General features: G+C 36.3%; 1 protein-coding gene across 4 annotated transcripts in view; it reads left to right on the top strand.

Moving 5' to 3' along the window:
* The first annotated feature begins 1,299 nt into the window (after positions 1-1,299).
* STK17B (serine/threonine kinase 17b) overlaps positions 1,300-25,214 on the top strand; it is a 31,533-nt gene continuing 7,618 nt past the window's right edge. The window contains exons 1-6 of one of the 4 annotated variants that reach the window (XM_042994960.1): positions 1,345-1,431; positions 2,378-2,553; positions 10,528-10,693; positions 17,055-17,267; positions 22,690-22,834; positions 24,626-24,752. In XM_042994960.1, the coding sequence (XP_042850894.1) occupies positions 10,572-10,693; positions 17,055-17,267; positions 22,690-22,834; positions 24,626-24,752 (607 nt within the window). In that variant the 5' untranslated portion in view covers positions 1,345-1,431; positions 2,378-2,553; positions 10,528-10,571. Of the gene's footprint in view, positions 1,432-1,565; positions 2,554-10,527; positions 10,694-17,054; positions 17,268-22,689; positions 22,835-24,625; positions 24,753-25,214 lie in introns of those variants that run through there. The other 3 variants (XM_007094708.3, XM_007094707.3, XM_015543206.2) reach the window with 3 other exon arrangements.

The raw sequence follows: 25,214 nt of genomic DNA, 5'->3' as shown, positions 1-25,214 counted from the left end.
TGCTTGGCCTACTGGGATAGAAGAAAACCTCCTCTTTAAGTGTTGACTCGGGGCGCCTGGGTGGCTCAGTCAGTTAAACTTCTGACTTTGGCTCAGGTCATGATCTCATGGTTTGCGGGTTCAAGCCCTGCCTCAGGCTCTGTGCTGAAAGCTCAGAGCCTGGAACCTGCTTCGGATTCTGTGTCTCCTTCTTTCTCTGCCCCTCTCTCACTTCTTCTCTCTCAAAAATAAATAACGTTAAAAAAAATTTTTTTTTAAATGTTGACTAAATGTTACAGCATTTCAAAACAGAACTTTTCCTCTCCCAATATATTTTCCCAGTAATCTTCGACAATTACTGTAAATATACTCGGCAACCAATCCTACATTATATATATTTTTAAACATTCAGTGGTGTCTTGCAGAGAACGTTCAACCTTTTCATTTTCGTCAAGGGATAACAGATCCTGAGCAGGTGCTGTGCGCTTTCATCTTTTCCCTTAGCATCCTATATGCAAAATCAGCAATTCATCCTAGGGGGGACTCTCCTTTACACTGCTCTCAGCTATGCCTCAGGACTCCATTTCCTCAAGCGAACTTTAGTGGTGGCGCTCAGGCTCCATAAAATCCCAAGCGATGCTGATGCCTGCCAAGTTGTAGCAACCTGGGGCTCCACTTGCGGAATGGGTTCAAGCCATAGAAAACATGACTAGGAAGAGTTAGAAAACAAGTCTTTGGTAGACACAGAAGTTTGGGAATGACCGAGCAGCTGGGAGTAACTTTAGTTCTTCCTCTTCCCAATCTGCAGATATTCACGCCTCGTGGGCTGACCACTCTGAAGGCAGGTAATGGTGCACCCAGTTAAGGTTACAGCCCTGCGCTCAGCCCTGGCAGCGCCGGTCTCACCCCTCCCTGGCCGCAATTAGCCCGGCGTCCCCACCTGCTCCGCAGCTCCGCCCAGCCTCTGGCCCGCCCCGCGCGGGCCACACCCTCTCACCGCTCTGGGGCCCCTCCAGCCCCGCAGCACGCGCCACCGGCCGGCGCCCCGCCCCACCCGTCACGTGACAGCCCCGCCCTCCGTGCGCTCTCGGATTGGCTCTCCCGGCCGAGGGGGTGGGTCCTAGCATACAGCCCTGCCCCGCAACGCGGCTGCAGTTTTCAAACCTCAACTGTAATCTCCGGTCACCGTCTCTGCTGCCGTCGCCGGGAGCCACCTCACAGGGAAACAGGTCACTGCTGTTGGCCGTTGTCCAGAAGAGTAAAAGTGGGTCCTGCCACGCTCGGAGCTACCTGGCGCCTCACTGGGCTAGAGCTGGAGAACAAGTCCTGTGGTGGCCACCGGCGTGTGGCTGGACGGGAGCCCCCTTGGAGGGGGGCAGCCCCGAGAGAACCTCCTGTGGCCCGAGCGGTCAGTGTCTTCCGATTCGCGCGACCGCGGTCCTGCCGCGACTGGTGGGGTAGGCTCGGGGCTGCGATTCTGAACCCGTGAACCCGCCCCTTTTACCCTGGATACGGAGACCCCAAACGTGGGAGGGGTCCCGAGGAGGGATACAGGCAGTGTGGGCGAATTAAGGGTCTCCCCAGAACTCCGACCGTCAGCCTAGTGGAGGTGGGTTGGGACTCTGCCTCGCAATAGGTGGTCCGACTGCCCGGGGCCCGTCTCTGCTCTCCGGCCGGAGTCCTGCTTCGCGAGTTCCCTCGGGTTCGGGGCGAGGACGGCCGGTGGTCCTCCCAACCCCCCACTCAGCGGGTCTTGCGTGTGCGCGCGGTCGCCTGGCTCGCCTGGGCTCTCCGGGGTGGCGTCCCGCGGGGGCTCCCTGCGCGACCCGCTCACTCGTGCCCCTTCCACGTTGCGTCGATGTGGTCCTTCCTGTCCCTCCCGAGTTCACAGCTGTGTTGTGGGCACAGGACGTATTCACCTCTGGACTGGTGGACACGTTCTGCTCACAGCTGCCTTTGGTCTCGAGAAAGTTTGGTGCTCATCTCGTGGGGCATTTTCGGTAACTGCTTGTGAACAGTGTCTTAAAGTCACTGAATGGAGCAGACGAATTGCAGTTGTTTCAGTAATGTTCAGCGATCTGATTTTATTTTGATGCCGTGTAAATCACTTAAGTGTAGACGAGTCATCCTCAAACTATACGACTACGTCATGGTTACAGTATTGAAGTTTATCCAGCTCTTGGTTTTATTATGTAGGGAAAAGCGCTTCATTTGAATTCCCGTGGAGGGATTAGTAGAGACAAAGTTGAAAGAGACTTTATGGCAGCTGGTAGCTGATCGTTTTCTTCCTCGGTCTGTGATGGGACTAAGAGACACTCGGACGCAAACTTGCAAATTAAAATTAAAAAAATACATTTAAAAATCCAACCAGGTACTGATCAGATTTCAATACTATTAGGTCTGTGTATCGCATTCACTGTTTTGCCAACGTAATGTTTACCTCTGGTACCGGTGAAATGCTGAACCTTGGCAGAGATGTTTGATGCGGCGTGGCCCCTTTAAGTTCTCATCTTTGGGAATGTGTGCGCTGAGACAGCGTGGTCTGCAGGGAAGATTGGGCAAGTGGTGGCCTAGGTATGTAACCTGGCAATATAAGCCCACGAGTACAACTTTATTAAAGGAAAATATAATAAGCCAATTTTCTCATGGATACACTATTTTACAGTTTTATAGTGAACTGTCCAGAAGTAAGTTTTTAACAACTTCTAAAGTGTTTGTTTTATAAGTATTAAGCCATTTACCCATAGAACTTTGTATTTTTGAAAAAGTTGTCCATAGAAGCAGTGCTCTAATTTAAGTCCTCTCTTCTTCCCTCTTTATCCTTCTGTGAGATGTTTCATTTTTAAAAAATTTTTCTAATATGTTAATAAGCAGAATTAGTATCTGCTTATTTTTGAGATGCATAACATGCATTTTAGGTCATTTTCTAAATTATGAATCAAAAATCGAAGTGAAATATATTTACATGGCAATATATTTAAGTTTTGAAAGTAAAACTTGTGTAGTCATTTGAAAGTCTTTCTTTTTTGTGTGTGGACAGAATGGTTGTAGGTGGTTGCTTTTGGACTCTGAATAGTGAATTACAATTTGGTTAAGATAGAATCAGTTTTTAGGAAAGTCAAGCCTTGACTAATTAGTCACTATGTCAGCACATTAATAACAATTCTGAAAAAGATAAAGGCATTTTATGACATGTTTCTAATCAAACAATTTTATTTTTAAGCTTGCATTTGGCAGTGCTTTACTTGTGTTAAGTAAACATTTAAAAGCTTTGTTTTGAAACTGTTTGATAATTATGAGAGAATATCCTTATCAAAAATTGCCTGTTGTCCTCAAGAGACCCAATTAAAAACCCATGAATCAAGGAAATCAATTGCTGACACTTTCACTAAATCCTAAAATTGTCTCAAAATTGCATGCATATTATATTGTAGTGCATATTTCCTGTATATAAAATTGGCAGCTAAGAATAGTGCTGCTAGATTGACTGCTTTTAAAAGATTTTGATTGATTCTTGTGTTTTTTAAGAATTCTTTTGCATTCTGTGGCTATTGATTGTATCAGTAACATTAACAGTCATTTATATACTTCCTTTCCACTTGGAACAACTTTAATGTTTTAGTTGCTATAGTTTTCCGTAATAGTGATGACAAAATTCAAGGATTTTATTTTTAAGTAGCTTATATTCTCTGGTAGACTAATATTAAAGGATATTTCTTTGAATATTTCAATTAACAGATGTACTTATAAATTAAGTTACAAAAAATAAAATTACAAACATATTTTTGTCTAAATATGTTGTGATGTAATTTTCAAGACATATTTTGTTAAATTTTTAAAAATATCTTTTATTTCCCCCTTTTTTCCAATAACATTTAACCCTGAACTGGAATGCTACTTTAAACATCTAAGCTAATCAATTTCTTTCAATATTTGTAGTGTATTTTGGTGCATCCCTGACCCTTTGCAATTTCTCCACCATAAGAGGGCATAGTTCTACTTTAAGCATTTAAAATTTTGATATTAACAATGAGATGGTAGTTTCATCTTTAATCCTTAAAGGATCATATTCCATTTTGTGTTGTAATGATTACTGAACAAATGGTACTTCAGTGGAACGGTGTGTAAACAGTACTTTATTTTACAATAGAAACTTAATTTTCCATTTGATGAATGACAAGCCCTATGTATTTGTTGGTCCACTGTATTTCTGTTTTTCAGCATCTTCCTGTCCTGTTCACATTATAGGGTTTAATTTTTCCTTCTGAAGGTAGAAGAGACAGCCCCGGGCTTTACTGTCATGGCACACAGTCAGGCATGGGGTCGTTACCTGGAACTTCAGCCCTTGGGTAGTATGTGCTTAGACTGGTTGGGCTAGAGTCAGCTGGCTTCCTTTTGTGATTTCCAGGATTAAATTCCTGACTTACACTTCCTATTCAATCTTGAAAAACAAACAAAACAACAAAACCTATTATTAGAATATAGTTAGTAAAAGGAATATAGTCTCTTCCTTGAAATTAAAAATCCTCTTCATCCCTGTCCCTTTACTTCTAATCAGTGGCTTAAAAATGGAGTCTTCTGCCATCCTAGCAGAAAGTTCTTACTTTATTTTGATGGACACTAGATAAATAACTCTCTAGTTCCTCTGTTTCCTAGGAAAAACTGGTAGCTATTAAATGCTGACATAGAAAGGAGTTCTTTCCCCGTAATCTTGTGCCTTGCATTGTTACCAGTTGCCTTTTGAATTTTCTTCACAATGATGTAGATTGGTCAGTCCTTACCAGGACAAATTTCTGAATTTACTGAATGAGGTAGCTTTTAAAATATTGATATTCTTAGCTGAAATAGGTATTCACATAAAAAAATGTGGCCACTTAGTCTGAAAAGACAGGTAAATACAAAATAAATTGTTGGTATTACATTACAGTATATGAAAAAATAATTTTCTCCATTTATCTAAGCTTTATGGCTATGCTGTTTAGAATTTAAATTCTCTAATAGCAGTTTAGAATATTTCTTATTTTATTTAGCCAAGTATTGATTAAGCAGAGACTAAGCTGCTTGAAGCTCCAATACTATTAATTTCAAGATGGATCTCAAGTTCTGCTAAACCCTTGAAGATCCGAGATGCACCTAAAAATTCTTGTTGCTGTATTTCATAATTCCTATAATTCAGTTCATCAAACATTAAAAAAATTACTATCTGGTGCCAGACACCATGATGGGAGTTTAGACTCACAAGTAAATGTTGCTGCCCTTTAGACACTAAAGAGAACTGCGGCCTAACATGTTACTTGTTGAGGTAAAGAGGTCTGTCGGGGGTCCTCCTAGTCCTCCTCTTTGAAGTATAAAGTTCAGGCATTTAGACCAACCTGTGGGTTTTAGGCAAAGCTTCCTGGGGGAGGTGACATTTTGTGTTGAGATATGAAGCGTGTGTGAGAAGACTTAGCCTTTTAAGGAGAAGTAGAAAGAATGTTTCAGAGATGTGGAGGCAAAAAAAAAGTGTGGCAGGAAATGAAACTGGTGTGTACCTGGCCTCAAAAGGCTTTTCTCTGCCATGCAGGAAGGGCTTTAGCTTATCGGTACTGGGTAGCTAATGAAGGGATAAAAGCAGACGATTTAATTCTGTAGATGTTTTCATTTATTGTATATTAAATATTCTATTCTTATAAAGTATTTTTATTGATAACTTTGAAATGAATATTGTGATGAATATTTTTAAAAATAGAGCTATTTATAGGTTGTTTTACTTCTGATCACATCACATTGCTTTCTCCTTTCAAGTAAGTTAAGGCCCAGACCAAACCTAACATTTCCTCTGTTACTTCCTTCACTGATCCATATCTGAATTCTTATTGTAATTATTGTAATGGGAATTAATGAAAGAAAAATATTTGAAAATAAGTTTGAGGTACTGTATAATTGGAAGCTTAATTTTATCTTGCCTCTATTACCCTCTTACTGTTTCTAGTGCTTGACTGTGTCCCTGAACACACACACACTCACAGTTACCTACTAAGTCCCTTAAGATTTTTTTTAATTAGTATAGCCTAATAAAGTGTTATGAAATGAATTTCAAATAGATTGGGACATATTGGCAATGTAGAATCAGTTATGTGAATTGTGGTAGAAAATAAGGAAAGGTCTGGGGTTGTTGTTGGAGTTAAAGAGAAATTGGTGGGAAGGCACAGAGACAGAGAGCTGACTGATAGCCTTCATGTACCCAAGGATTAAATCTTACATGATGGGCAACCAGATGTTTGTGGGAGGTTTAGACAAAGGTAACATTCATGGTCCATTATATGTAAAATTGGCCAAAGGAGAAGAAATGGAAAAATATCTAGGCTGTGGCAACTGGGTCAAGTGCAGTAAATAGAAGGAAAATATAGAACGCTATATGTATGCCTTAAGCAGTCTGTAGTATATTAACAATAAGTAGGTAAATGTCAGGTTCTGTCTTCAGAAATGTGCTCGCTTTTTTTTTTCTGAGACGTAGCTGTGTTCAGAGCTAGTCTGAAATGTATCACAATTCAAAAAAAGATTTTTGTATTAACATGTATTTAAAAGAATTGCTGATTGCCCAGTGCTGTTTTCAGCTACATTTATAGTCATAAAAATGCCTGTGGGTACATTGAGCATTATGAATGTGAGGGAAGGAAAAGTTGCTAGGGTAAAAAAATTAAACATAAGACAGTGTCCAGTATTAGGAAATATTATTAAGTAGCTCAATTAATAAGGCCCTAGTTATATTATTATAATCCATATCAATCCTTTTTTAAAAAGGTCATCTCTTTTCTAACATAACTAAATAATAGATATAACAAAACTTAATATTTATCTGTTTATTTGGATATCACATTTTGGAGTTGTTGGGCAGGGGACCCAGGATAAGTCTAGATTTTCACAAGTGATACTCATAATTAAGGTGTATGTTTTAAGGTTACAAATTGTTATTCATTATATAGAATTGTATCTATGACATTAATTTAGAATTTGTTAAATTGTCTTTTCTGTCCAGTATTAAACAAGGCATTAATTCTTATTTAGTGCTTACCTTGAATGCTTATATGGTCTCTGCATAAAAGCTGAAATATTATTTGGATAGTGAACACCATCTGCTTTGTATAAATGCAGAGAAAATGCTGAGGCCTTAAAAATTTTGAGCAATAATGTCTCTTGAACCTACAACCAAGTAAACCCTTAATGTGTGAAGAGATAGATTTTTCTGTTGCAAGTGGGCAAGTTGCTGCATTTAGGGTCTCATCATGTATATTCACAGCAATATTTTTTCTCTAAGGCATTTCCAAAGGCATTTACTAATTTTTGCCTATTATTAAAGTAGTACCTGCTTAGTGTAGATACTTTAAAAGCAGGAAAGTATAAATACTGTCATGATCCCACCACCCAGAGATAGCCACTATTAACATTTTGCCCTAATTTCCAATCCTCTCTTTGCTTTTTTATTTTTGCCACAAAATTATCATGTATATGCTTTTTGTGTCTTCCTTTTTGCACTTAAGCTTATATGAGTTAAGAATATTCTTTGGAAGCATGGTTTTTGAGTATATACATCTTATTTTTAGGTATATTTAAACATTGTTGGACTTTGGAATTCATTCAATAAGTTTTTTTTTCATTATTATAAATTATATTTCATTGAGCATAAGTCTTTGACCACATCTAAGACCCATATTGACTCAGGAAACTTGAGAGCAAAAAATACTTACTCATAAAATTAGTTCTGTTAGAGTTCTTATGAATACATCACTTTGTAGCTGATATATCATAGCATGAGATAAACATCTTAGATTCTACAGTCTCCCTGAGGTGAACATCAGAGTCAAGAGCCTGTACTCTGTCTCTGTGAGTGAATTTGACATGTTCTTATTCTTGTATTTCCCAAGGCCTGATTGATGGACACTGTTGGGAATTTAGCCCAGTTTGTATACATGATACAGTTATATCCCTTCTTTATGTGTATATATATGTATAATATAAATATGATCATAAGCAGGCATATTCATAGACTTTGAGATTTAGAAAAAAATTGTAAAAGGCCAAAGATGACCTGAAAAAAAAATAGATTGAGCATAGAAATTGGTAACCATATTGATTTTTCTGAGAGGAATATATGGCCAATGTAACTGAGTGCTATCAGAACTAAGAAAGTACATAAATAGTTTATCAAAACACAGTAAAAAAAATAAAAAATAAATAAAACAGAATTTTAAGAGTTGAGTGTAAGCTAACTTGGGGTGAGAAATTTGTATATGAAAACAGTACAAACTACTCAACAGTACCCAGAGACTGTGTAGAGAGTATCTTTAGGTAGAATATTAACAATATTTACTTACTGAACAATCATGATGTACTCTCATGACAAGCACTATACCAGCATCCTTCATCATGAATTCATCATATTTTAATTTTAATCTTTAGAGTTCTGTGAGTTCTTCTGAGAGTTCTATTATAATCCATGCTTTAGAAGAAACAGAATTCAAGCTTTCTTCACTGGTAATCAGAGAAATGCAAAGTAAATCACAAGATTTCATTTCCTTTCATCACACTACAATAGCCAAATTTAAAGGCCTGAATGGGACAAATGTTGGCAAGAAAATGATAAGGTCTCCCACCTAGTGATAGTGGGAATGTAAACTGGGCATGTAAAGAAGGGACCAACTTCAACTGTGTCAGTGATGTTATTTATTTTTATCATATTTTTTTTATATTTATATTTTATATTTATATAATATTATTATATTATTATATTTATATAATATAATATTATATTATTATAAAATATAAATATTTTATATTTATATTTATATTTATTTGTTATATTTATTTTTAATTTAAACAAAATATGGCAAAGCAAGAAGATTGAAAAAGTGTTATATTTGTATCCCTTCTTATACATTTGGAAATATATATATATATATTTTATAAGTAGCTATATTTGTTTCCCACACTGCCATGACAAAGTACTGCAGATTGGGTGACTTAAACAATAAATTTATTCTCCCATAATTTTGGAGAGTAGAAATTTGAGATCACGGTGTTGACAGTATTGGCTTCTTCTTAGATCTTTCTCTGTGGCTTGTAGATGTCCTTTTTCTCCCTGTGTCCTCACATGGTTTTCCCTCTGTTTCTGTGGCCTAATCTCTTTTTATAAGGACACTGATCCCGTTGGATTTGGGCCCCCTTAATGACCTCATTTTTAACTTAATTACCTCTTTAAAGGCCCTAACTCCAAATACATTCACCTTCTGAGGTGCTGGGGGCTAGGACTTCGGCATGTGAATTTTGAAGGGAGGGACACAATTGGCTCATAACAGTGGTGAAGTTAAATAATTTAGTTAAGATCTCATAGGTGGTATGATGGCTAAGTTGGATTCAGACTCAGATGTGATTCAGTCCAAATGTTATTTTCAGAATGCTACGCTGCTACCCTTAGACCACTAGAGATGTACACCCAAACTAGTTAGGTCTTTGTTTCTCCAAAGACCAACACATTTAGAGAAAGAAAAAATTACTGACTTAAGAATAAAACCACAAAAATATGGAAACTGAAAACACTGAACTCTTATCACACTGCTTTTTAATTGAATATAGTTGGCATTTGAATTTAGGAAGGTAAACAACAGTACATGTCAAGTAGGAAATAAACAGAGGAAAAATGTGGCAGAGAAAGAACAAAAACCCTACAGTGTTATTGAAAGAGGGTGCTAGAAGAATAATACTGGATCTTTTTTTGGTAAACATAGGAGGAAGTCCTAACTATTGTAAAATATATAGTCTGCAATTATATGAATTCAATTAATGTGAAATGGTAGTTTTGTTAAAACTGAATATATGTAAATATCACAAAGTTGAAGATAAATATGGGTTCAAGGTACAGAACTGTAGAATAAGGTTTTATATACGGTCACTCATCTAACAAAATTATAGAGCTCAGTTCTACCAAAAGAAAAAACTCTTAAGACCTATGAAAGTTTGAATTTAATATTGAAATGTAGGTAGTCTGTGAAATAAGTTCTGTTTCTTGTAGTCATTCAGATGTCAGTAACAAAACTCACAAAATGGGAATTCACCACCAAAATTGTTTGGCCATGAGAAGTTATATTTAAAATGAGTAGTCATTACCCTGCTGTGTTAAAATCTTGTTATGTGAAGGTATAACTTCAAAGAATGACAGTTTAAAAATTAAATTGAATGGTTGCTTATATTAAAATTTTATTATAACTATTTTCTAAGAATCTGAGAGGTTTGAGGATTTTTATAGTAGTTTTATTATGAAATAAAGTCAGTAACTTAGTTCAAGTACCATAGAGATGATACCAGTTTGTGTGTGTGCTTTTTGTTTTTCTTCCTTCTGGGTCGAATGTGCTGTTTAAAAATCTTTCTTTTCTTTTTTTGGGGGAGGGAAGGGTTGTGTCTTATAGCTGTATTTAGAGCTATAAAACATAATGTACATCCTGTCTATCTGAGATAACATCTTTTTTAAAATTGCATTTAAGTTATATCCTATATATTCTCTTTTTTAAATAGGTAAAAATAAGTGACTAAAGAAGCATATCTGGGAGTCATCTAACATGTCGAGGAGAAGATTTGATTGTCGCAGTATTTCAGGGTTGTTAACTACAACTCCTCAAACTCCAATGAGAATGGAAAACTTTAATAATTTTTATACACTTACGTCTAAAGAGCTGGGAAGGTAAGGAAATTGTGTGGTATGTATGCTGTTTAAATTCACATATTGAGGGGCACCTGGGTGGCTCAGTTGGTTAAGCGGCTGACTTCGGCTCAGGTCATGATCTCGTGGTCTGTGAGTTCAAGCCCCGCGTCGGGCTCTGTGCTGACAGCTCAGAGCCTGGAGCCTGTTTCAGATTCTGTGTCTCCCTCTCTCTGACCCTCCCTCGTTCATGCTCTGTCTCTCTCTGTCTCAAAAATAAATAAATGTTAAAAAAATAAATAAAAAAAAATAAATTCACATATTGAATTTTCTGGGTCTATAGTTTTATAAAATTCACTTGATCATTTAAAAAAATGGTTGGAATTCTAGAAAGTCATCATTTCTTCTATTATTATACAGGATCTAGTTTTAACTGACTTGGAAATCAAATCTGTAGAGAGTTAGTGAGCTTGTATGAAAAATCCCACCTAGCTTAAGAGCCCCTGATAGGAGGTCAGGGTTCTTAATTTGAGGCTGTGCATGGCAACAGATAGCTTAGCATAGTGGACTGTCAAGTCCAAATCCGGGCTCTGCCATTTCCAAACCGTGTGACCTCAATTAAATTTCTGTACCTCTTAGTGCTATAGTTTCCTCATCTGAGAAGTGGGGATGAAGATAATTGTATCTATCTTCTATGGTTGTTATGAGGATTAAATTAGTTAATATTTGTGAAGTAGTAGAATCTTATTAATTTTTGTTAAAATTTTTTAAAATTCCTAGGATATTGTGCTGGGCTACAAAACAAATAAGGAGGGCCTCCTCCTCTTTTTTCCTAAATTAAACAAAAAGACTTAACACATATTTCATGGTATAATTCTGTATGACAAACAATGCATGTTCTATAAGTAAAACCCTGTACTTAACGCTAACACTTACCTGTTTTGCCTGATGAGAGTGTAAATTCCTTAAGGCCAAGGGGCAACCTGGGATTCTGCAATTTAGTACTACCATTTTAATATATATGGAAGTTGTAAAAATAGACTAAGATATTTATGTTATATGTTCAGCATCTTTGAACTTTAAATTAAAGACATTTAGCAGAGTTGAAAGATGGTGATCAGTTTCTATCTTCGGTTTGATTTTAGTTCTGGAGGTAAATGTTTTGCTTATCTTAAAATGGTTTGCTAAGTCTGTGTTTGTATTGATAGATCTATAGTAAGATAGTATGATTGATTTTTATCTTTGAAAATCTCAGTGTGAAAACAAAAGTTGACTGGACCATGAAAAGTAATTCTGTTCTTGGTGATCTTTTACAGGAAGGGTGACAAGTCCTAGCCTTATCAGTTGTTGGATGCAGTCTTTCTTTTGCAAAATAAGGATGATAACATCTACTTCATTAGACTAAGGACTAAATATGAAAGCATTTTTCTTAATTCCTGGCATATTTATTTATTTAATTTTATGTACAAAGTATCTGGGTGTTTTAATGGTGTATTGAAAGATACAGTTTTAAAAACCTTTCAGGATGTTTCTTGGAAGGGGCACCTGGGTGGCTCAATCAGCTGAGTGTCTGACTTCAGCTCAGGTCAGGATCTTGTGGTTTGTGAGTTCGAGCCCATGTCAGGCTCTGTGCTGACAGCTCAGAACCTGGAGCCTGCTTCAGATTCTGTGTCTCCCTCTCTCTCTGCCCCTTCCCCGCTCATGTTCTGTCTCTCTCTCTCTCTCTCTCATAAACATTAAAAAATTTTTCTTAAAAAAAGAATGTTTCTAGGAAATTGTTTAGTTCTAAATCTGTGATTATTTCTGTTTGCATTATAACAGGAAGGAGTAAGTTTTACTTTTAGTTGCCTGTATCTCACATCAAATAGTGATAGAATCTTTGCACTGGAAGGACTTTGGTGGTCAGTGGTGGTCTAATACAATTTACGCAGCAATCTTTCCTATACTTTTCTTGACAAGCTGTTTATCCAGCCTTAATTTGAATGCTGCCGTGATGGGGAACTCATTACCTCAGAATGTATCTGTTCCATTTTGTGGGTGCCTCTTAGGCACAGAAGGTTCTGTTTTCTACTCTACTAACATCTACCCAATAGATGTGGTTCATCTTTTGTAGCTGCATGTAATGTCCTTGTAAAAATTCTTCAGAGATTTGAATATGGCCAAACACTGCCAGTTTCCTTAAATGCTCATATTGTGACCTAATTTCCAGACAGCCTTCCTTGATCCAGTTACCTTCTTCTGGACTCCTTGTATTTTTCATTGTCAGTCTTAAAATGAGGAGGCCTAGAGTGTACACAGTTTGGTCAGTATCTTAACATCTAGAATGCTGTAAAGGTTTATTGAGGTAGCTTAAGATTCCATTGGGAGTCTTCTTTCTTTTTTCTTCAACAACCATGTCAAATATATGTCATATAGCATCATGTAGTATATTAGTAAAAAACACATTAAATTGGAAGTCAGTTGACCTGTCTTTACTGTGGATCTAAAGTTGTGTGATCTACTTAGTTGTGTGATTTCCTTTTCGTTGAGAGGGTGGACTAGATGTCTCCAAGTTTCCTTCTATTGCAAAGATGTTTGGCAACTGCTTTGAGCAGGTAACTGAATATAAAAAGCTTTGAACAGTAAACACAATAAAGGGGATCTTTTCCATTTTTCTAAGTTATATTTTGATCAGTAACTGTACATATATTTATTAAGTTAACTTTGCAAAATAAGGGATATTATGGGGGCTAGAAAGTCTATAAAATACTTTTTCCTTTGAGAGATTTGTAGAACCTAAACTTTGGGGAGGACAGTATTAATAATTACATTGTTTTATAAATGAGATACTATCATAAATAACAAGCCTGAACTTGAATCAGGTGTATTTTTTAACATTCTAGAGCAAAAACTCATAATAGACTCTGATTAAAACAAACTCAGATTGCTAATATCCCCTCTTCTAATATCTTTATGAAAGAGACCTAACATTTTTCTTTGAATTAATATGGGCTAATGAGTCAGATGGTAAATTTTGATATTTCTTTTTTTTATTAAAAAAAAATATGTTTATTTTATTTTTGGGAGAGAGAGCAGGGAGGGGCAAAGAAAGAGAGGAAGACACAGAAACTGAAGCAGGCTCCAAACTCTGCGCTATCAGCACAGAGCCTGACGTGGAGCTCGAACTCAGGAACTATGAGATCATGACCTGAACCGAAGTGGGAGGTTTAACCAACTGAGCCGCCCAGGTGCCCCTTGGTATTTCTAATTAGTAAAACTTGATCAGTTGGAAATCATGATCTTTCATCTGTCAATAACTTGCTTTAAGTTCTTCCACTATTGCTACTAACTTTAATATCCTATACTAATGCACAATGAAAATTAAGATCAAAATACTGTTTTTCTTGAGGCTTTACATTTTGAACTATGTAAACATAATTCTAGCATGTGGTGTGAACTACAAAAGTCTTTTAAATCAAGTTGATCTTTCTAAATCAACTTTTTAAAATTTAATTTTAAGATGTTAGTGCTGAAGAATTTATTTTCCTTTAGCAGACTAAAAGAAAATATGTAAAAGTTAACAGTTCGTTTTAGACTATTCTCAAAAAACTTTGCATTGTTCCTGTTTTTTAACATGTTGGATATGTTTTTTTCCACCCCTCCCCCAACTGAGGCAAGGTTTCTTAGGACTTCTTGTGGTTAGAAGGGTGAGGCAGATGCAGAAATAAACGTCAGCTTCCTTTGTGGCTCACCCTCCCCCCCTCCTTTCACATTTTATCGTCTATTCTAGAATGCAAAAGGGTAACTACTAGCACTTTTCACTGCTGGGAAATCTAGTCAGCTTTGCCTTTTTAGGTTATGAATTAAGTATTGTTGTTAAGGGTATTCAATTTTCTTAAATATTTCTGTTAAGTTTGATACAGGAAAATTATGATAAAAGATTATTTTTGTTACTTCTAAACTGCAACTAACATTTTAGAATAGGAAATAAATACTCTTTCCTTCCTAAGTCATCTGATAATTATGGTAAGAATATTTACCTTATTTAACAGCATGTACATTTATATATATGTAAAATGTTATTGGAATTTCAAATAACTTTTAAAAATATAAATGCTTTAACTACAGGATATAAACTAAAATAGCACAGTGTATGGTATTCTAGTAGGTGCATAGCTCTTGCATTCATTCAACAGATATTTCAGTTCCTGTTATGCATTAGCAAAGTGTACAGTTTATAACAACTGTAGTAATTAGAACAAACAGGGTCTCTGCCTACATGGGACTTTTACCCAGTGGTAAGCACTGACAGGTAAATAAATAAGTACCAGCATCATTTGGTCACTTTTGTACTGGATTGTTTAAAAAAGCCTCATAAGAATACATGAAACAATGAGGTTAAAAAGTGTTACCAGTTAATTTTGCTCTTTGTTCCTGAGAAGATTCTGGCTTATAGATGTAATTACAGAATTGCAGCAGAACTTAATTGTCACAGTTGGTAGTATAAACTTTTTTTTTTTTTCAGATGGACAATTTTCTTGGCTAACTTGTTTCTGTTTACTTAGTTTTACAAGGTGAATTTCTGTATAAAACTCAAAATTTCCTTTCTGTTTTAGACACACTTTCACTTCTAAATGTGAGTGAGAATTGGCAGAAGTGAGTTGCACTTCTTAAAAAATGATCTTAAAGGGAGGAATTGTTTTGTAGTGATTAGAAGAGAAAGCTAAAAATTCACCTTCCATAGTTTAATTCTTGGCACTCCAATTCCATATATGATGTTTCATGAGTCATTTAATCTTAGTTTGACTTGATTTATCCAGTATAAAATCTATAAAGGGTAGTTTGAAGACAAAGACTGATGACCTTTTTGTATGCTCATTGAAATGCATTGAATTGTATTGCTTTTGCATATGGTGAGAAAGTGCCTTAGTTTAAATTATATATGCCAAATCTTAAATGAAACGTTCTTTCCAAGAATCAGGCTTGTGCATGCAAATTTATTGAGTTGTATGTTGTGATGAATGTAGAAGAGTCAGATTATAGCCTGGTCACTTCTTTTGGCATTGTAGCATACTTTTTCAGCTTGGTTTCCTGTCCTTTTCACCGGCACCAGTTTTGAAGAAATGTGGGAAATAAAGAGTAGGAATCCTTGTCATCCTGGCCCTTGAGAATAGCAATTAAAATAACAATCAAGCAATTTATTTTGTTCCCCCCTCCCCAGCCCCAAATACCAGGTTTTCCTTGCTAAGCACCTGACATGTGTTAGAAGTCAAATTGGAGAAAGAAGAGTTAGGGAACAAAAGTTCTTCTCTGAAGACCCTTTATTTATACTTCATATGTTAGTTTGAGCCTTAGGATATAGGTTCTTAATCTTGGATCCTGTGGACTCAGGTTTAGAAGGTCGATAGATGGGCTTTGAAGTCTGAAAACCCTCTGGAATTGTATGTAAAACTTTCTGTTTAAGGGCATGGCGTACATTTTTCTGGGTAGGCAGTCAGTTGCCTTTATTAGTTTCTTAAAATAGTCTTACTCAAAATAGCTCTCGATCTTTGGGAAATTAGATTTTGGGCAACTATACACTTAGTATAGTGTAGATTTAAATTTTGGCTGAGATGCTGAGCACTTCTGTTGGAGAGAGCTAAACACCTACTTATTCCTAAAATGATAAACATGACCTTAATGGGTGTATTTGTACTTAGCTATTGATAACTATTAATTTTCTTAGTTGATCATGAAGTGTCTCTGGATACTCTCCGTAGGATACATATACCTCTGTTATCTGTTACAGGCTTCATAGACTACTGGCCAATATTAAGAGATTTACTGGAAAAACAACTACTAAATTAGTGATAGAAAGTTTCAAAGATCGTTAAACATGGTGCTGAAAGGCAAAGCGATTACACTGATACAATGAAATGTCAAATACCCACTTTTGCTTTAATTTTAATTTTTTATTTTGGAAGGAAGCTGTTTTGATTAGAGAGTTAGTGTGGTACCCTTTTAAAGGTACAGTCTTTGGAAATAGACTAAGATACATATACTCTCTGGGCTCTGCAAAACAATTTCATTGCTATGTAGGATTGTTATGATATTTAAACACAAACATTTATAACAAGAGTATGGCATGGAGTTGGAATGCAAATGAGATCTCCCCTACAATGATAACATATTATATTAACAGTGATGAACAAATACAGTTATGTCTTATCCTGTTTTTACATTTGCCATTTTAATTTTTCTGTGATAATAATATAAATTTCATAAAAGTATATGTAGTATTTGATTCAGTTAAGAGAACATAGTTCTCAACTAATGGCATAGTTGTTTGAAAGGATTAATTCTAAATTGGAGTTGTAACTGTGTGTTATGTTAATATTGTTCTTTTTGGAAAAGTTAAAATTGACTGTCCTCATTTTCCCCCCAGAGGAAAGTTTGCTGTGGTTAGACAGTGTATATCAAAATCTACTGGCCAAGAATATGCTGCGAAGTTTCTGAAAAAGAGAAGAAGAGGACAGGATTGTCGAGCAGAGATTCTACACGAGATTGCTGTACTTGAATTGGCAAAATCTTGCCCTCATGTGATTAATCTTCATGAAGTCTATGAAAATACCAGTGAAATCATTTTGATATTGGAGTAGTAAGTATATACTTTAATAAATTTAAATAAATTTGTAGTACTTATTTTAATTGGTGGGATAAAGGTGGCTTGAAATGTTAAGAACAAGAATGATAAAAGTATGACAAGAACTTATGAAGATTTGGGGGCACCTGGGTGGCTCAGTCTGTTGGGTGTCCAACTTTTAATTTCAGCCCAGGTCATGATCTCACAGTTCATGAGATCAAACCCTGCATTGGGCTCTGCACTGACAGAATGGAGCCTGCTTGGGATTCTCTCTTACTAAGTCTCTCTGCCCCTCCCCCACTTGCACACACACATGTGCTTTCTCTCTCTCTCTCAAAATAAACATTTAGGAAAAAAAACTTGTAAAGATTTCTGTTGATAAAATATTAGAGAGACATGGTGTATATTTGAAAATTTTCACATATACACAAAAACTAATTAAACAGTACACACAAAAAAACCCAAATGACATCACAATGCTTGAGGAATGTGGTGAAACAAGTATACTTTCATTGCTAATAGCATAGAAAGTCGAAGAGTTTTTGTGCAGAACTACCTGATGGATAAATAGAATTGAAATCATTTATATAATTTATCCATCTATTTGAAAAATACATCCAAAGGAATGACTCATGGAGAAAAGAAGGGTGAATTTGCATGAAGGTGAAGGTGTGCTTGTCACATTGTTTGTTGAAGAAACACATTTACTTAGTATTGTGTAACTTGTGAAAAACTGTTAGGAATTGTAGCAATAAGAAATAAAATATATCTCTTCCCACAACTCAGTGAAAAGCTGAAAACACCCAAATAGTCAACAATTCATCACATTAAGCATGGGGTAGGTCATGGTTAAGCCAACTGGCCGGTTAATTAGTATATTCACATGTGACTCTAAAATAGTACCTTTATGAGTGACAGTCTGACACATTTATTATATGTATATAAAATGTGTTTGAACATCTACAACAATTGGAAAAGGTTAGCTAAATTTATGTTTAATATGCTTTTAGCGTCTGATAATTTTTTATAGAAGAAATCTATTTTATAATAAACTAAAGAGATTAAGTATTTACTTCAGAAAAAAGTGCATTATAAATACGGTAATTCTTTTTAGTGGTTAACCTGCATCATTGCCTTTTTGAATGTAAAAGTATATTATGTACCCTAGGGGTGTCTGAGTGGCTCAGTCTATTAAGCTTCTAACTCTTGATTTTGGTTCAGGTCATGCATGATCCCAGGGTCATGGGCTCAAGCCCCGTATTGGGCTCTCTGCTGAGTATGAAGCCTGCGTAAGATTTTCTCTCTCTCTCTTCTCTCTCTCTCTCTCTTCCTCTGCCCTTGTCTCCCACTCATGCTCTTTCTCTGCCTTTCTCTCTCTCTCTAAAATAAAATAATAAAAAACAAAAAGTAATATAGCCTAATTTTAGTATTCAGGTATTTTAAGGATGAAGAAGTTTGTTTATATATTTGTAAAAAGTATGTTTTTATACCAGGAAAGTTGATTACCTAGAATCAACTTATAAATATGAAAATGCTTATTTTGCAAAATGTTAAACTGGCAAGTAGTTCATTTAAGAATGAATACTATGGGGCACCTGGGTGGCTCTGTTGGTTGAGCGACTGACTTTGGCTCAGGTCATGATCTCATGGTTCATGGGTTCGAGCCCCGCGTCAGGCTCTGTGCTGACAGCTCAGAGCCTGGAGCCTGCTTCAGATTCTGTGTCTCCCTCTCTCCCTGCCCCTCCCCTGCTCACACTCTGTCTCTCTCACTCTCTCTCTCTCTCTCTCAAATATAAATAAATGTCAAAAAAATTAAAAAAAAAAAAAAGAATGACTACTATGAGGGTGCCTGGGTGGCTCAGTCAGTTAAACATCTGACTTCAGCTCAGGTCATGATCTCACGGTTCATGGGTTTGAGCCCCACATTGGGCTCTGTGCTAACAGCTCAGAGCCTAGAGCCTGCTTTGGCTTCTCTCTCTCTCTCTCTCTCTCTCTCTCTCTGTTCCTCCTCTGCTCACGCTCTCTGTCTCTCTCTCAAATAAACATTAAAAAAAATTTTATTAAAGAATTAATACTGTGTACATTTTCCATAAAACAACATACTAAGGTATAATATAACACCTTCAAAATAAGTTAGAATCACAGAAATGCCCAGGATGCTATCAGTCTGATTTCATTTTTCATATATTTTGTGATTATTTTTGTTAGATTAATCTAACCTTTAAAAAGTTATCTACTTGGGTATTTTGCTAAGCAAAATAAGTCAGTCAGAGAAAGACCAATACCATATGATTTCATTCATATGTGGAATTTGAGAAATTTGATAGGTGAACACAGGGGAAGGGAAGAAAAAATATAAAAAGAGGGAGGCAAACCATAAGAGACTCTTAAATACAGAGAACAAACTGAGGGTTGATGGGGGTGGGGGATGGGGGTGGGTTAAATAGGTGATGGGCATTAAGGAGGTCACTTTTGGGGATGAGCACTGGGTGTCATATGTAAGAAATGAATCACTGGGTTCTACTCCTGAAGCCAAGACTACACTGTATGTTAACTAACTTGAGAAAAAAACAAGTTATCTACTTGCATGACACTGCACGTTTGAAGTATGTGAAAAGGAGCTAACCTTTTTCAAACATAGTAATGGAATACTAGTTTTAGAGAATGAATACATAGGAGCATTGAGTACTTTCATAAAATTTTCTTTGGGGGATTTATCTAAATAGCAACAACAAAATATATCAGAAAATTTTGACACATTTTATGGTTGGATTTTGTTCATACTCTGAAAATTGATTCAGGTACCCTGCCAAGTAAACTGAATTCCATAAGGGCACAACTGTACCTTATGGCTGAAGTGTATAGCAAGCACTCATTAAATGTATAAATGGATTAAAATTATTAAAAAAATTTTTTTTAATGCTTATTTTTGAGAGAGACAGAGCGTGATCAGGGGAGGGGCAGAGAGAGAGGGAGACACAGAATCTGAAGCAGGCTCTAGGCTCTGAGCTGTCCACAGAGAGCCCAACATGGGGCTTGAACTCACGGACTGTGAAATCATGACCTGAGCCGAAGTCAGATGCTGAACCGACTGAGCCACCCAGCACCCCTGAAATAATTTATTACTAGATCAACTAAGACCTACTAAAATTTATTGCTAGAATTTGGTTTAGTTCTTACTACTTTTTGGGTAGCATTGTCACATCAGATAATCTCAAAGGTAAAAATGTAGTCAGGGAGACTTAGTTATTTTCATAAGGTGGCATAATTTTTTATGTGGTGAAAGTAGAACGGTGAAATCTTTTACTCTAATAACAATTACCAATCTGATCCCCTCCTCAAGTCATCCTACATACTTTTCTTCCTTGACTTTTTTGGTACAAAATTTAAAATCTTCAAAGAAGTTGAAAGAACAGTATAATCAATACTCATACTTTTCAGTTTGATTTACCAATTGTTGACATCTTACCACATTTATTTAGCCTTTTGAAAGATGTATAACACATAGGTTTACATGACAGTGTACTTCTACTAAAGTACTATTATCACACACAACATATATACAAATACATATGCGAATGAAGGCAAACACTCCAAATTTCTAAATTTGTTGGTTGATGTCCCATCAGAGGACAACTCTTCTAATAGAGAAAAAGGAGGTGTACCTGAATATGCCTTCCAGGGCAATGATAATGGTATATAGGTGTCTTTTATCTCTATAGAGAGATTTTTTCCTCTCTAGTCACTGCTCTTGTGTGGCTTGTTTGACCAAATCATCTGCTTGTCTACTACTCACTGCTTACATTTATTCTAGTTTCTGCTGACTTCTGTAATCTGCTTCTTGTGTTATCTGTTCATTCCCGCCTCTTAGCTCCTCTTCCTAATTTTCCGTTTCCCATAGCTCTACCTGTGTCCTGCTTTTATGGGAAAAATGGCAATCCTACAAAAGACATTGGTCAACTTACCAACCTAAAAAGAAGAGACAATCTGATTGGCTGACAATTATAATATTTGTTTGATTTTGTTACTGAAACAAACAAAAAACCCTTAGGATACTTTTGGTTATAAAAGTAATACCTATGCATTGTGTTAAATTTAGAGGACATAGAAGATAGAAATTATACGTAAACTGGTTACTTTTATGGCACGTTCCTATATTTTAAAGTTATTTTTATTTTTTGGTCTGTGAATATATACCTTCAGAAACAAAGGTTTTTCTTTCCCTTTTCTTTTCCTTCTTATGGCTGCTCATACATATGACATGCTTCTTCCTCTTGTCAGTCAGTGAGACTTCTGAATTTCAGTTTCAGCTGCTCTGAAGAATGACTGCCTATTCCATCATTCATTCATTCAACAAACCTTTATTGAACACCTTATACATGTCAGACACTGTCCTGTTTTACCACATAGAATATGCTTTACTTGAGATATTCTTTTTTTTTTTAATATTTTTTTATGTTTATTTATTTTTGAGAGTGAAAGTGAGAGAGAGCATGAGCCGGGGAGGAGCAGAGAGAGAGGGAGACACAGAATCTGAAGCAGGCTTCAGGCTCTGAAGCACAGAGCCCGATGTGGGACTCGACCCCATGAACCATGAGATCATGACCCGAGTCAAAGTCAGACACTTAGCCGACTGAGCCACCCAGTCACCCTACTTGAGATGTTCTTAAATATACCTTATAAATTTTTGAATAACCATCTGGGGGGGGGGAGGAGGGTTTGCATTTTTTTAGATTTAATCTTCAAAAAAAATGTATGGGTGCCAGAGTGACTCAGTTGGCTGAGCGTCCGACTCGATTTCGGCTGAGGTCATGATCTCAGGGTCAATGGGATCAAGCCCTGTGTTGGGCTCCACACTGGGCATGGAACTTGCTTGGGATTCTCTCTCTCTCTCTTTCTGTCCCTCTCCCCTGTTTGCACTCTCTCTTAAAAAAAAAAAAAATCTATTGAGCTCAGTTATGACTCTGTTTTACAGATGGTGAAAGACAAATAAATGACTGATCTTAGTTATATTGCTGGTAAATAGCAGATCTGGGATTTAAATTTATATCATTTGATTCCAAACCAAGGGCCTTTTTTCTATGCTTTTGTCAGCATTGTTTAGATTTTCAATTCTTTTAAAAATGATAAAGATTTGGGAAGCTACAGTACAAGATACTGGTTAAGAATGCAGATTTTTGCCCATATCATACAGACTCAGGTTCTGGTTTCCTGTTTACTATGTTACCTTGTACAAGTAGCTTAACCTCTTTGTACTTATTTCTTCATCAGTCAAATGGGAATAATAACCCACATAGTTGTCATGAGAATCAAAAGTATATGTATCTATAGAGAGAGACTAGATAGCTATAGCTTTTACTTAACAGTTTTACAGTATTTAAAAATTGTCATTTTTAGGTCAATGATTTTCCAAGTTTCTATTTGAATTTTATTTCAGTGCTGCAGGTGGAGAAATTTTCAACTTGTGTTTACCTGAGCTGGCTGAAATGGTTTCTGAAAATGACATTATCAGACTCATTAAACAAATACTTGAAGGAGTATGTTATCTACATCAGAATAACATTGTACATCTTGATTTAAAGGTAATGTACCATATGATTTTAAGTAATATAGCATCTTTTTTCCTTCTGCTCTTGGGATGCATAATTGCAAGCTGGATTTGGTAGGAAGCAACAGTCAGATTATGACTCTCTGTACTGCACTGGGTGCACTTGTGTATGTGTGCTACATGGACTTAATTTTGTATTGGCAGAGAGGAGAGGACTGCATGTGCGAGCAGATCAAATTAATCACTGGGCTCTTAAAAACCATCATTCCTCCCTGTTCTAATTCTTCAATCATTGTACCCCATCCCACTCTTACATCCTGGATTTCTCATCTTGTAAAACTGCCCCATCTCTAAAATACTCTAGCCTAATCTCCATCTCTGAAGATAACCTCCTTCTAGTGCTCATTTCTTTGCTCCCATTATATTCATTCATTTTTCCCTTGAGATGTTTAGTCTTTTGGCCCCTCCATTTTTGCCCCCCAGACCATTCAGTCCCCTTACTCAAGCCCTGAAATACCATTTTAAACTCTTACGTTATTATCCTTTCTCTTTATCTTTCCTCCACAGCCACCCAAAATCTCAATCAATCTGTGTCTTATTTTTTGAACATTGGATTCTTCTCTTTCTATATTGTCTCCCTTTGCATGATCCTTTGCCCTTCACTACCACTTTCACCATAATGATGATTCCCAGTTCTCTTTCCTATAGCCCAGACTTCTCTCCTAAATTCCAAATTATTTTCTTCAACTGCAAATTAGGTACCATTTGGGTATCTTGTACAAACTTTGTCTCAAAATTTGTCTCAAACTAGACTTTCTTTCTTTTTCTTACCCCATTTTCAAAAGAAAAAACATGTTTGTCTGTGTTGGGCCCCCCTCTGGAAGAGGGTAGTGTTAAGTACCTAGCAGCCCTGCCATGTCCCCTACCAATAAGCTGTTGTAAAAACAACAATATGGTACATATCCAGACGTTCTTGCCCCCACAAACTTGCTGTTGGGTCTTTCTCCTGCTAAGGATAAACCAAGTGTATTACATAACACCACATAGCACTTGAGGTTGGGGATGGGAAATAAACCTGGCTTTGTATATCCTAAAGCCTGTGGTTGACAACAGCAGATCTAATTACCCTTACCTCTTCTCCTTTAATGTCTCTGTGATTTAATAATAAACAAGCATTGGGTTTTCCTGAAGTTAGACTTAGAATTCTTCTCACAGACTTTGGGAACAGCACCTTGGCAACTATTTGGGTTATGACTGTGGCAAGGAATTTTGTAATAGACTTCAGCAAAGTCTCTTGGTTCTGGGAAGCAATGGGTGACACTTTCCATGCATCAATATATCTTATTGTCTAAGCTAATAGACCCAGAACCATCATACTGAACCATTTTCTGTTTCTGGAAAAGTATACATTTTTTATTCCTTCATACTTTCTTTCATGCTGTTCCCTAGAGTGCCTTTCTAACCGGAATACTCCTATTTATTCTGTAAGGTTCAGCTTAAATATCATCTCTACAGCAAAAGGTTCTTAGACTTTATAATAGGCAGAATTAAGTAGTCTTGTGTTTATTATTCAGTTTATCTCATAATCACTCAATCTGTATATTCATCTAACTTTGTTTTCATACAAACTAAGAATCCTTTGAGTATAATTTTACCTTTATTTATCATTGAGCATAAAGCTTTTGCTAACTAGTAGTTCAGTAGATGTTTGGTGAATGACTTAATGAAATGTGTAATAGCTAAACATTTAATTTACTTCCCATCTGAGACAAGTATTCTTTTATTGTTGTATATTACTTACCAATTTTTATTGTGCTTTATTTAGCCACAGAATATATTATTAAGCAGCATATACCCTCTTGGAGATATAAAAATTGTAGATTTTGGAATGTCTCGAAAAATAGGGAATGCATGCGAACTTCGGGAAATTATGGGAACACCAGAATACTTAGGTAAGAACTTCCTTTCATTATATACACCATTTTGAAATTTATCAACTAAATGTTATCTCTATAAAGCCATATTTTAGAGCATGTAATTCCAGGATTTATTTGATTCAGGTATTTTAATGCATTGAAATTTGGTTATGACACAATAAATGAACTTTAGTGAATGTAGGACCATTGAGACATTCACAACAATTCACATGACATTGGACATGTAAATTCAGAAGTTAATGTTTGTGTGTAACAGTTTATTACATAAAGAAAAATGGGTGAAGGGGAAGTTAGGGAACAGGAGAAAATGGAAAAAAGAGGAAAACAGGCAGTCACATGGCCCAGTCATTTTTACCTTTGAAGCCTGGGTGTTGGATAAATGTCATTTCTATTTGTGTCCTGGTCCCAACTCTGAAGCTGTTTATAAATATACATCATCTTCAGTTTTGCAAGAATTTTTAGCAGGACTACTTGCTT

The sequence above is a fragment of the Panthera tigris genome, chromosome C1 (genome assembly GCF_018350195.1).
Source record: "Panthera tigris isolate Pti1 chromosome C1, P.tigris_Pti1_mat1.1, whole genome shotgun sequence".
Taxonomy (NCBI): domain Eukaryota; kingdom Metazoa; phylum Chordata; class Mammalia; order Carnivora; family Felidae; genus Panthera; species Panthera tigris.
Note: the sequence above shows the minus strand (reverse complement) of the source record. Positions and strands in the feature narration are given on the sequence as shown.